At 40.6% G+C, this 14215-nt stretch overlaps 1 protein-coding gene across 1 annotated transcript; it reads right to left on the minus strand.

The window, feature by feature from the left end:
- Nucleotides 1–1530: 1530 nt before the first annotated feature.
- Nucleotides 1531–5006, minus strand: LOC104457070 (receptor-like cytosolic serine/threonine-protein kinase RBK2). The gene is made up of 9 exons (XM_010072013.3): nt 4715–5006; nt 4202–4275; nt 3654–4097; nt 3302–3553; nt 3060–3214; nt 2792–2871; nt 2561–2696; nt 2277–2426; nt 1531–2119 (listed from the first exon to the last, which is right to left on the minus strand). The coding sequence occupies exons 3-9, from the start codon at nt 3991–3993 to the stop codon at nt 1979–1981; spliced, it is 1254 nt and encodes a 417-aa protein (XP_010070315.2). The 5' UTR covers nt 3994–4097; nt 4202–4275; nt 4715–5006; the 3' UTR covers nt 1531–1978.
- Nucleotides 5007–14215: the final 9209 nt, after the last annotated feature.

Below are 14215 nucleotides of genomic sequence, written 5' to 3' on the forward strand. Positions count from 1 at the left end.
TTCGTTGTATTGAAAACTGTAAAATTTCCTTAATTGATTACTTAAGAAGGGCATTTAGGAACTACTTAACAGACTTCTGTCAATGTATATCCACCCTTAAAAATGTAGTACTTAGGCGCTAATTAGGTTTTTCTTCCCATGTTAATTAGGTTTTTCTTTCCTTGTGGTTTTAGCCCGTTTATTGATTAAAAATACAACTCTCCATAGCTATAAGAAGATAGCTAAAGTTTCTCTCTCATAAACCTTTTGGTCCGTTTAAATTGACTTTTACTTATTCCTACTCTTTAGCTCGGTCAAATTTTTGCAGCTCATGGACTTCACCATTCGCGAAATTCGAAACATTTTAAATGTCCGTGAAATGCAAATACTAACACTTAGCTTCACATATACTACTTTATTAATATTTTGAAATTTTAAGTACCAATTAAAATTTTAGTGGGAAAGCAAAAGATATAAAAATCTGTGTATATATATTTTGCTTGAATTTAAGCTGAAACTGGCCAAAACTTCTTGTCTACGAGGAAACATTCTTTTCTTTTTCTTTGGGCCACCCTTGACATGTTATTTCTGGGATTTTTTCTTATTGGTTTACAAAAACGTTGATGGGAAATTTGGTCAATACGGAGGCACCTGGCTTTTACTTGTTGGGGAAAGAATCTCGTTCCGGGTCAAATGAGTCGTCTGGAAAACTGGCTTGGTCGCCCACGTTTTTATCGATGAGATTGAAATCATCCCTTTATCTTCTCTTACTCCCAAATGAGATGGAACTCTTATCTATCCTCTCTGGAGAGTTAACATAATCCTCCCTCTCATCGTTCATCTTTTATAATTTCCTAGACCTAAATAGACTGGATCTAGAGTTGTTCATCTTACTTAGATTTTAAAAGGTCGACGGAGGGTTTCAAAAGAGCCGAGATGAATACGATAATTAAAGTCGTTTCAAGGCCCCGACGGAGATCTTGTCATTTGAAGTTTTTAAATAAGTACCATTGGAGTACATAATCCATGTACACGTTACCTAGAAGTGCCATACACTCCGATCAATCGAGCAACACTCAAAGATTATGCGGGCCTCCTAGTGCCCTATACTCCGTTTATCAGGTGCTACCCGAGATTGAACCTCGGAGAAGCCACGTGATCATTTGACCACAAGGTGGATTGGGGTTTCAATTCAGTAAAGAGAAAGAATAATGACTGGAAGTACATAGCAACTTAAAGTAGAATGGAAAATGGCATTGTGAAATGCAAGAATATCAGGCAACCCTTCAAAAGAAAATCACTTACAATGACTCTCTCTCTCGTCCGCAATTGCTTCAAGGACTTGTTATGTGGCAAGAAAATTAATGAAATCAGTGATATAGAGAAATGATTTGGGAATTCCTTAAAGACCGATCAGGCATGCTATGACGATTACTACTTGACTCTAATGAATTGGAAATTTGGGCACGATTCTCGAGTAAGAAAATCAAATCTAATTTGCTGCGATTCGACAATGAACAATCAATAAAAGTTCAGGGACCAACGACGTCATTTTCACCAAAATATAACTTTAATTTGGAACGGGACAGCTTCACCTGTATAAAGACATATGCCATATGATATGATGAAAAGAACAAAAAGAATGAACAATGGCACCTAAAATACTGCAAAAGATGGTGCTTTAATGAGGCAAAGCTAACTTTACTTTGCTCCTCCTACTCCTTATGTAGAATAGATCCCCCAAAAACGCCCTATTCCCTATTTCCTAGGATTCTTCCTTTTTCCTATTCCATACGATTCTATGTACATAGCTTTAGAGGGCCATTACCTTCTTCCCTCCTACTGCAAAATCCTGCTCGCCTGTGATGTTCACATCAAAAAACAACTTTTGATACTAGATTAAGGTGAGACAGCAGCTTTATACAAACCAATCTTTGAATAGCTTTTATTCGCCTCGCTCGTATCGCAGGAGACAAGACGTACTTTGCGAAGCTCATCTTCAAGCCAAGGCATGCCTCGGACTGTCGCGATCTTTGATCGGGCTGTAGCATTCTTCCACGAAAGCTTTGCGGAAGAATGGCGTCCGGATCTTCCTCATGGACTTCAGACAGCTAAGGTCGCCATTCAGAATTTGCGCTACCTGCAAAGATGTTGTTCAAGATGGACGTTGTGATTCGCAAATGAGGACTAAATGTGGTATAAATTCGAGCGACTGGCGGTAGCTGTTCTACTTCGGATATCAGTAGCATTTCCTGACATATGGTGAATCAGTACGTAGCAGTTTTTCAAGGACTTGCCTGGCTTATGCTGGGCCGTCGAATTGAAGACTGATGTACACAAATCGAAGCAGCCAAGAGCACCAGATTGATCTGCCTGGCGTCGTAGTTGCTGCCCAGAGCAGGATCCAAGAGCTCTCTGACGTTATTCTTCCTGAGCAAAGGTTTTGCCTGAAAAGTTTGCACAAATTCTCAATCCTTATTCCTCAGCTGTTCAACTATAAGTAGTTTAGTTTCGTAAATGTGCTCGTGCATATATCCCACATTAAAACGAAGTGACAGGAAAAAAAAAATCAGTTTCGTACCCAAAGGACGAGGCTTTGCTGCGCATAATCCAGTGCTCGGCGGCCGGTGACTAGTTCCAACAGAAGCACACCAAATGCAAACACGTCGGTCTTCTCGTCCACAATGCCGTGCATCAAGTACTCCGGAGCAAGATAGCTGTGACCAACAGCATTTGGGAAACTTGAAGTTGCATAGATGACTTTTAACCATGGCTTTAAAAGTAAGTAGAGTTCGAAGCAGGAAGAACGAACCCGAATGTGCCTTCGAATTTCGACACCGTGTGGTGGGTCCATTTCTCCGGAAGCCATTTGGCAAGTCCAAAGTCGCAGATCTGCACCAAATTCTACCGATGTAAGGACGCCGAAGAAACATGCAAAACCAAACCTCTTCTTCTGGTGTGGTTTTGGTGTACAAACTTGGCAAGATTTCATTAAGTTTTGAACCATAAAAACACATTTGATGTGCTGCATCGAAATGGATTCATCAAATCTCTATTTCAAACATTGAACAGCATAGCACCTGAGGCTCAAAGTCCTCAGTGAGCAAAATATTCGCCGCCTTTATGTCTCTATGGATGATTCGCCTCTGACAACCTTCGTGAAGATACAATAAACCCTCGGCAGTTCCTAACGCAATCTTATATCGCAGCTGCCACTCCAGCGTTTCTTTTGCACCTGCATATATTCAGGGTGAGATCTCAATAGGCTTGTAATGAAATAATAATTGATCAAACAATTGTTTGCTCAGATATGCGAACTAACTATATAGCACAGAGGCTAGGCTTCCATGAGGCGACAACTCAAGGACCAGATGCATTCCGCCTTCGACCCCATAACCAACCAACTTGGCAGTGTTCCGGTGATTGACATGGGCCATGATCCCAAGCTCGGAAAGGAAATCACCAATTATCTCGTCTAGTGTCCCTCGCATGAGACGTTTAATTGCCACGAGTTGCCCGTTCCTCAGCTGCCCCTTGTAAACCTCAGCATAGCCACCCTTCCCAATTTGGCGTTCTGAAGAAACAATGAAAAAGAGAAGTCCCAAGTCATACCACGGCCAGTTTGAACAGAACAGAACCGGAAGGTCCAAGTGTTTTGCTCGGATTCCACTAACCGGGGCTGAAATTGTTAGTCGCGGCTTGGAGCTCGGGGAGGGTGAAATATTTCCAAGGGGTCTTGCTAAGTTCATCGGCTCTCGACAGGAAACACGGCGCAAAGGCGATCATCTCCCTCATGCTGCTGCTTCTTCTGAATGGGGGCTTTAGGCTGTCGAATGGATGCATCGGGGGCGATTGTTTCCTCGACCTTGTCCTCAACAAGCGGATGAGCCTGCGCCAGCGGGAACAGGGCCTCCCATCATTCCGGGCTTCGGAGTCCGAGGTGGTCGAATTAGTGTCTGACTCGCTGCTCCTCAGAAAGTCCTCCAGAACTCCAACAGGGGAGCTATTGTCCATCTTATGTTTCTCCTTTAACCAGATTGCCGTAGAATATTATCCCGAAGGCTAACCCAGAAAAATCTCAATATACATCCTCGGATTGGACAAATTCGCCAAATATTCTGTTCGGAAAAACGTAAGACTTTGAGAGTTGCTAATTGCAATGGCAAGCACAGAACAGAAGCACCGGATTCATTTATTAGTCTGGAGGAGATTGCTTGTTTACCTGACGATTCTGTTTCTCGTTTCTCACTGCAAATTATTGCCAGATTCCGGCAGATATGGAAACCGAACGAATGCCTGCAAAAAAGAAAGCAAGGAAACACAAAAGCAAATCCTCAATAAGAGAACCAATAATCAAACGAAAACTAATAGAGGAATCACGCCGGTACAGCTGATTCGAGCTCGATTGACTATTTCCACCTCAGTTCCAATCTAAACGAAACAGCCTTCAACGTTTCTTTACAGCATGCAAAAATTGCGTGACATGTCCAACAGAAACTCAAACGGACGAGCTGAATTCCTCTCGCACATCGCCCAGACAAAGAGGCAAGAAAGTCCAGGGGCAAGCCACGAAGAAACCGGTAATAAACATCTCACGGTCAAACACACCGTTATGCTAAAGGCGGCAGTTCTAACACGAATAAACTAATCATCCCGAATCAGAAAGAACGAGCTCCGGCCAAGAAAAATCCAAAACAAGAACACCCAGAAGAAGAGAAGAAGGGAGAGGACGTACGGCGCAAGACTAAGAGATGACCATGAACAGTGGATAACGAAAACAGGGGAGGGTGTAAAAATGCAGGCTTTTTTTCCTTTCTCTCTCTCTGTTTCCTTTTTCCCACCAGAAAACAGGGGAGGGGGAAGGAGGAGGAGGATGAGGAGGAGAGAGAGACAACGGTTGTGGAGGAGTGAGGTGAGACGTTGATATAGGCTTGCCGACTAAGAAAGGAGCGAACGAGCTTCCCGAGTCCTGTGCTTCGATAATGATTAAAGAAGGAGAGGTGGCCTTGCAGAGGATTTCGTCGCTGTCCGAAGCCCATCATCATCAATGCCGGGAGAGGAAGCTTGGCCAGTCAGAGACGGCCTCTAAACTTCTGTTACACCCGCACTCGCAACTCGCGACTCGCAGCCTCGGTCTCTCGTTTCGGTTGCGGTGCGGGGGGATGGCACGTGCGCTGGTGGGGGCACCTTTGCGTTGATGGGATGTTGTCGGTCAAAGCGGTCCTCGACATGTAAGGGCGAGGGGAGTCCCCCGGTAGGTTCGAGTTAAATTAAGGTTTGAGAGTGCACTGAAGGAGCTGCCAAGGTCGGTGGCCCGCTTCGCGATGGATTGCCGACATCGTATCAGATCACATTTGGGACTCTATTTGTTTCACGAGAAATGAGTAATTTGAAAATTATCTTTCTCAAAATGATAGCTTGTATTAATTGAAATAATTCATTGACGGAAAATGTTTCAATTATCAATAAATCTGAACGTTTTCGTGAACGGCGAAGATGCGATTATTTTTAAGATAATGTTTGTCCAAATTATTCATTTTTCGTGAAATAAAAGGTACATTAATTGTTGAGCGATTATGAAAGAAAAGTATAATTGAGAATGATGTATTGATATGACAAGCGGCGCCTATCAATAATTTAAAATTGATGCATCATTGTTAAGACATGCGTGTCAAATTGAAATTGATGTGAAATACCATGGAACTTAATGGAATTGTAACTCAAGTCTAATGCGAGATAAAGAAATTATCAAAAAAAGCCAATGAGAAACAATAAGAGAATATTAGATATTTATGTGATTTGATCTAAAAATTGATAGCGCTTCATATAGAGAGGCGACTACAAAGAGATCTACCATGAATTTGAAGAATTTGAGAGTTGTAATTACGTAATGCTCTAAGTGTTGCACAGCCCTTACTACACCTAAAGCAAATACATGTGTTATTTTACAATTTTTCATAAAAGGACTCACCAAGAAAACTCGTGGAGAGTTTCAACCAAAAAAATAGTAGAGAGTAAACCCCCAACATTCCTCTTATGTCTTATCTACTCAAAATCCATCTCTTATATAAATGATAAGTACATTGGAAATTCTATAACTTGTCACAAAGTACAATTGACTCTTAAAACCCTAGACAAATGCAATTAAGTCATAAAATTTATCAAATTCGTGCAATTAAATCATTCAGTTAATTATATCTAACTTGACTAAAGGAAAACGTTGATATGAGTTTTTCATCATTATTTTCTCTCTTCAATATGGTATTGATGTGGCTAAAACACAAAGGACAACACTAAAATGATGTTGTCTTCCAAATCTAATTATTTTTAATATAAACTTTATATAAATTAGACAATTATAAAAAGGAGGAAAAATGGCAAAACTGACGAGGACATATAACACCAGAGTGATCACGGGACGAGGGACAATCAGGATTGCTTGGCCCTAGTCACTGATCAACGACTCTAGCCGACCATAAGCGAGGGCATATCAACTCTCGTGAATGAGGATTGCTGCCTTCTCCCACATCTGCGAGGATTGTCGGGCCTCTCGCCCAAATCTGGTCGAGCACCACCACTGGTGGGGTGGGGCAAGCGACCCCATCCCTTATCATGAAAAAAAAATGTGGATTAATTGCTGGTGCCTTGAGAATGTGAAGGATGTTGATGACGAGAGCTCACAATACATTATTTAAAAAAAAAAATTCCTCGTAATCATTTCGACTGTAATTGGCACTAAACCCAAAACCCATCTGCAAGGAAACCCGCCCAGCTTTACTTGTGTGAAATGATTGCGTCGGAGACATTCTTCAACTGCAAATCAAGGGATGGTTTCGAAGCTCAGCCAAACTCGAAGCGTCCTCAATCATTATACTTTTATATCTGTACCAATCAAAGATCCCCTCTCTCTCTCTCTCTCTCTCTCTCTCTCTCTCTATATATATATATATATAGATGTATATATTATAAAATGGAGATGGCTTGCTTGTTACGCCTATTGCCATTTCCCGACTCTTGAAACAATACATGATGTACAATTATTGCTAGCGTAGTCATTCTTGGATGTGTTTGTTATTGAGATGGAATATTGAAGTGTCAACGTTGTCTTTCGATCTTAATGTTGGTTGTTGGGGCTTGTTTCAATCTGACGCCACACGGCTGATTTGGTCGGCAACATAGGTATTCCACAAAGTATGTATTATAATCCAAAAGTCATAAAGACCTGCACCAATGAAGAGAAATTGATTCTGAAAACGACAGAAAAATAAGGCCACAATCATGAAGGGGGAAGGCTGATCATGCGGAGCAGATTTTTAATGCAAATGAATGCGACGAAGGCCTAGAGAGACCATGGAGTATGTTGAAAGCCCATATGCACTTTTTGTCCTAGCAAGATTGGGTTTATCCTGGGCCGGCTTATGCGTCTAAGCATTCCCATTGGTTAAAGATAAGTCATCCACGCCATCACTAGAGAATTCGTTAGATTACTTCCTTTGCAGTCCGTCCGAAGCGATTGGCTCGAATTAAAAACGAACCTGAAATCTCACGCTTCTTGAAGCATTGATCTAATCATCTCTTTATTCCATCAACTCTTGGGATTGCCTGGTTAACGTATATATGAGCTTCAAATAAATGGTGTCCCTATTATTTGGTACTATTCTTCGTAGATTATAAAAATCTTGCTCGACTTAGCTAGGAGAGTTTCTCTAACCTCATCAGAAAAGGTAACATCCATTCCACTAAAGGGCTCATAATAATATATTCTCAATTCTCGGGTTATCATATATCTATATACTAGAAAAGAAGCATCCGAACTACTCGACCAAAAAACATAGAAGCACTAAAATTGCCAATATATATAGAAAAAAAATACTTTTTCCCCAAGATTCCATAGAGCTTGGAAAGATAAATTTTAATATGTTGTGAAATAGGAAATATAAACAAAATTTTAGAAAGTATGAGAGACTCAAGGAATCGCCTCGTACTTATTGAAATCATAGTACCGGTTGGGGCTTAATAATGAATGAGGAAGATGCATTTTAGAAGCTTGCGAAGGCTTGTATGAAAAGTTCTTGGGAAGGGCTATAATTCATCTCTAGGTTTATTATTTATGTAGTGGAGATTTTCGGGGGCATAAGACTTTATCATTCCGCCTTATTTGGGTCTTGAGATTATCGTTTCAACACAATTGTATTACATAAATATTTAAAATCGAACTATAGATCGATTAGGGAAATTTTAAAGTCGAAATGAAGCTTAATAATTTAATACTCGCCATGTCTTTTCTACATAGAAAGCACCTATTATAACCTCTATTTTATTGTAAAGTTGTTCTCGATCTAATACCAAAAGGATTTTTGTGAGCGATTTATTTGATTTTAAGCAGATAATTATAAGGACCATGCAGAAAATTCTAACTTATCAGCGTGATTAGTCGTTGGTTCATACACTGCGTTTGCCTATTTTCAAAGCACTAAAAAGAGGATTACCATAGCGTGATGGCAACTCCATGACCCCCAAGGAAAGAGCATGAATCCGAGGCTCTGGAAGTCGACTCCAAGAATGTCTTTGGACTCTCTGTACTGGGAATTGAATCTCCTTGTTCTTGTCCAAGTTGGTGGGCTTGAAGATTCTTTCTTTTTCACACCTTCACACCTTGTGATGATGGTAAGAAAAATTCGGGCCTCACAAACTTGTTGCGATCGGAGAAGCAAGAGGAAACGTGCTCTAACAGCTCAATTCCTCATATTTTTCAGTAATTTTATATTTTTCATTAGATTTCTCTCAAATGGTTGGGTGTTATAAAAAAGATCGCCCAAGAAAATTATCTCGCCAATGATACAGGTACTCTAGAAGTTTTGCCCTCCCAAATTCATTTTTTTTTTCTATTAGTGAGATGGTGGTAGGATGGTGCGTCATCGTAGAAGTTTCACACGCTGTACAGAACGTTGATCTGAGTCAATAGACACCGCTAGAAAGACAAAACTCGTGATCGGAACCCCTCCAATGCTCGACAACGTACGAATTGTCAATGCGTTGCGGAGCCCTCGGTAATTGGTTCGCTGTAATCCTTGTGCTTCTGGTCCGAGCAAGGCCCGAATTTCTGTCCGTGGGACTGGCGTTTCTTGTGATCCGTTTCAGCTATAGGTGGCAGCCCCGTCGACTTGTCCAAGAATGACGGCAACTCCACGACCTGCAAGGAAGGGGCAAGAATCTGAGACGCTGGCAGTCAAGTCCAAGAATGTCTATTAGACCGGTTAGACCCGGAGTTGAATCTCCCCATTTCTGTGTCCCTCTCGGTGGGCTCGAAAGAAAACTCCTCCTTTCTTAACCTTGTTCATTAGTTGTCACAAAAAAAAAATGGGCCTCATTGGTCTTGCAAGCCACGACACCAGATGTGATACTACCCCTTCCCTAGATTGGTTCTTATAAGGAAAATGGATGGAAAGAGGTGATAAGTGTCGGCAACCACTATTCGGACATTATTGTGGAAGTTTCACGAGCTCTGTGAAATGTTTGATTTGAGTCAATAGCCATTACTGTAAGGACAAACTTGCCAATGTAACCCCTCTGCAGACAATGTACGAAGCCAAAGGCTCACCATGGCCCATGTGTCATCCATAAAGTATTATGAATCCAGGATCAACGAGCAATTAGGGTTAGATGGAGGGATTGGTATTTGTTAATGACAGATCGCGTCTCGAGAAGCATAGCTGTGATTAGAGTTCCAGGGATCGCAACTTTTTCTAAAAGTAAATCCTACCCACACTAATCACATGGATGGCATTTGGACTGATCCATGATTGTTGTGGACGTAGTAAAAGTTGCTTTAGCTTTTGGAAAGTGTGCGGTAAATTTCTTCATAGTCAGGATAGCACCAAGGAAGTTACACTACTCAAAATTCAAAGATGCTCTAGCTATAAAAGATATGCACTCTTACCCAAACTGTGGTAGTATGAAAAGACTATGGTGCAGTTAACAGACTCGTATATAATGGCTCTTCGAGAAATTAATAATTTGACAAAAGTTAGTTACTAGTTTGATGGTATGATTTTGATTCCTCTAGTGATTGATTGATACAAGTAACAAGGATGGGAACCCCATTGCAATGTTTTCAAATAGAGCCAACCAAATATTTGCTATATCTCAATCATAGTGAGGTACGAATAAGCAAAAATGATGTAAGCGCTGTAAACATAAATGAATATTAGATCACTCGTTTCAATTTGTTACAGGTTAGGGAAAAAGTACAGAGAGACAAACGTCACATCGTCTTCTCGTGAATGAGTGGCGAGTCCGATTTCAATGTGCATTAATTGAATGGGGCAGCGTGTTTTCGAAGGTTCTCTATAGGTTTGACGACTGATTACAACAGCATAGTTAGAAATTGAATTTTGATCGATAAAGTCACCCACATGTTTGCAGGAGTGTCTAATAAACAAGTGAATCCGAGGTGTCTTAGCATGAACTACACGTCTCTAAAATGCATCGAGAACGATGCGAGTATGGGCACGACAAGATTGACCCAAGCCACGCGAGCGCCCTCAAGTTCAATGGACATGGACACTGATCCAAACTCCTCCGCTTTCACCCCCCCGCCCTCTCATCCTAAGAAATTTCACTTCACGTCGGTTGTTAGCACGTCCGAATACATCATGAGTAGGTGAAGAGGGCTGGATTTTGGTCTAAAACTATCGCGTAGAAATATGTATGTTTCCGTGGTTTGTCATGCCGAATTCGATGGGGTTGATAGCTTCTCCATAATTGGATTTCTGTAATCCGTGTGCTTCTCTGCTGGTGTTTTCTGCTCGTCAGGACATGGCGAGACGACATTTCTTGTGATCGGTTTGAAAAATCGGGTGCAGTCCTCATCAACTTGTCCAAGAATGACGACAACACCACCACACGCCAGGAAGGGGCATGAATCTGAGACTCGAGAAGTCAAGTCCAAGATTGTCTTTTGGACCGGTTGGACCGGTTGGACCAGTTGGACCAGGAGTTGAATCTCTCCATTTCTCAGTCCCACTTGGTGGGCTGGAAAGGAAACTCCTTCCTTACCTTGTTCATTGGTGGTCACAAAAAATTGGGCCTCTTTGGTCGTCGCCACATCGGATACCACTTCTTCCCCGGGTTTGTTCTTATTAGGAAAAGAAGGATGGAGAGGGGCGAAAAGTGTTGCAACCACTACCGGACGTCATCGTGGAAGTTTCGAGCAATCCGAGAAAATGTTTGATTTGAGTCGATAGCTACTACCAGAAGGACGACTTGTCGACGTGACCCCTTCGCAAGCTGAACCGCTCACAAAGTCGGAGGATCGCCGTGGCCCAAGTGTCCTCCTTAAAAGTCATCTAGATGTGATGGGATCGACTTGTAAGTAGGATTAGACGGAGGAATTGGTTGTCTGTAATTGACAAATTGTGTTTCGAGAAGCATGGCTATGATTTGAGTCATAGGGATGCAACTTTTCTTGAAAAGAAGTCCCGTCCCGCTGCTGTTGTAGTAAAAGTTACTTTAGCTTTTGCAAATTGTATGTTTAATTTTCCATAGTCACAATAGCACCGAAGTTAACGCACTCTTGCCCAATTGTGGTAGATGAGAAAGACTGCTATCGCACGGTGGTTCAGAGACCCTTATATAGTAACAGCTCATAGTAAAGTAAAGAGATTAGCCATTTAAATATCATGGTTTTGCTTCTTTTTTGTGATTAATTATTTGAATATAATTAACGTGCGTGGAAAACCCATTGCCATGTTATTAAAATAGAGCCAATCACTCACTAGCCATATCTTCGGGAAAGTGAGGTGCGAATACACACAAATATAATACAAGCGGTATAGAGATAGGTGGATATTAGATGACTCGTTTCATTTCATTATAGGTAAGGGAAAAGTGCAAAGAGGTAAGGACAAAATTACGTGACGCAGCAAGTGACGGAGGCCACTTTGTCTTCTTGTGCTTTGGATTGAGTGGCGAGTCCGATTGCAACCTGCATTTATCAAATGGGGCACCATTTTTCTAGGGTCTATTATTAGGTTTGACGATTGACTAATGATCTATGATGCAATTCGAGGTCATTTTCGGGAAGTTACTTATAAAAGAGGCCTTTACTATATACAAGCAGAAGTGTCCAAACAGAACAAGCGAATTTGAGAGGTATTGGCATGAGTAGAACGTGAGTAATATAGCAATGAGAAAGGTGCAATTTTTGGGCATGCCAAGATTGACCCAACGCACCCGCCATCCAAGTTCAATGTCCGAATACTACCTGAGTTTTCTAGGTGTACGCCATATACGGCGTCGTGCTCTGTTGCACCGAACTCAACGTGGTTGATAGTGTCTGCACGTGTGTTGTATTTTGCGTATGGACGTCAACTTACATACGAATTCAGCTCAAATTGAGATGGAAAATGTCTATATTTATAATTAACCAATCAAAGCGCTAGCAAGAATAGAGAAAATGCATGGTCGTTCTATAATATATAATTCTAGAGCCGCCGCCCTTATGGGGCGCTTTGAAAGGGTGACCCTGACAATATTTGAGTGAGATGTGAGCTTATAATGAAGCTACAGTCTTGAATCTGACCGTTGACTGAAAAATGGTAGGTAGAAATCATTCTTATGAAGTGAGTAAATAATAAGAAAAATATATATAAATGGCCTATGAATTTTGATTAAATATGTAATGTGATTCATGAGTTTTCAATTTGTTTAATGTTATATTTGAATTTTAATCCAATGAGTTATGTTATCTCTAAACTTTTAATTCTTTAAATATGATTCATGAACTTTTGTTATACGTTCAATTTAGTCCATAAATTATATGAAAATGTTTAATATTATTTTTTACTCTTTTGAACTTGAATGGATTGGATTAGATTGAATATTTACAAAAAAAATAAAGAGATATTATTGAACAAATTGAAATTTAGAGATAATATTATACATTAGATAAATTTCATAAATAACATTATATATCTATAGTGATTGTCCGACGTGTGTGGGACCTTGATGTGAAATTAATCGAGTGCTTAAAAAGCTCCCGACACCTCGTGGATATTCTTGAAAAACGGGTTCCTTTTTCAATTGCTCGGGGGAAAGCAGCTGACCGCACGAATCTCCAGGGGCCATTCAACTCTTCCATTACCTTTACCAATTTGGGATTACGATTGGATTCGGGGATGGGAGATTTGAGATATAGTCCCCGTTGCTAGCGATCTAGAATCCGACGTGTCGATGTCTGTCATCTGTCCAAGATAGGATCCGGAGCATCTTTTTGTCTGGGACGGTGTGATTAGTTCACATTGTGCGTATGATCGTGCTGGCTAAAAGCACCTTTGATTGGTTGACCATTCCCCTGTCCCTTTTCTAATAATTATAATTATTTTTTGCCATTATTCTGCCTTTTTTTTTTTAATAACACGACCAGTCAAAAGCTTCAGCCGGACTAATCTTCAGAATTATATATATGTATATATAATTTCCATCCACGTAAGATCCTATTTATAGAGTATGAGGGTGGACTTTTGAAGTTGGTTCGATTAAGTAGGGGTGAGCAATGGTCTAGGGTCGACCATGGACCGACTTCGGACCGGCCCAACCCCGCCGGGCCTTGGTCCGGTTCCCAAGGGACGGGGTCGGTCCTGGTCCTGAAGTCCAGGGGACCAACACCGCGCGGTTGGTCGCCGGCCCAGAAGTTTTGGGTGGTCATGGCCCAACCCCTGACCAACCCCGTATATTATATATAATTCTTTTATATATTCAAACCTAAGTAAAATGTCTGTTATATTATATTATATTGACATGTTCTATCAATAACACTAATAGTACTTTCAATTTAAAACTTTTGTTGAGTATTAATTATGTGTCGTTTGTTTTGTTTTCAGGTGTTTAGAAGTTCGAGTGAATTAACAAGATGTGAAGTTATATATTTATGGTTTATATTAAGTATTTTGAACTTTTTATGATTTAATTGTATTCTATTAATGAATTTCACCTGCACTTTGCTTTTTAATTTGTGTCAACTTGTAGAAGTTTTAAAGAATAAAGTAGTCATTCGATTCTTGCTACGGTGATTTCTTGTCAAGTGGTGTGAAGCTCATTTTTTGGTTGAGTGGACTCTACATGATCAAATGCTAGTCAAGTGGTGTGAAATTCATTTTTTTGGTTGAGTGGATTCTACATGATCAAATGTAGGAAAACGCTTTTGCATATAGTGTTATGAATATTAAAGATAGAT

This window comes from Eucalyptus grandis, chromosome 8 (genome assembly GCF_016545825.1).
Source record: "Eucalyptus grandis isolate ANBG69807.140 chromosome 8, ASM1654582v1, whole genome shotgun sequence".
NCBI classification, from domain to species: domain Eukaryota; kingdom Viridiplantae; phylum Streptophyta; class Magnoliopsida; order Myrtales; family Myrtaceae; genus Eucalyptus; species Eucalyptus grandis.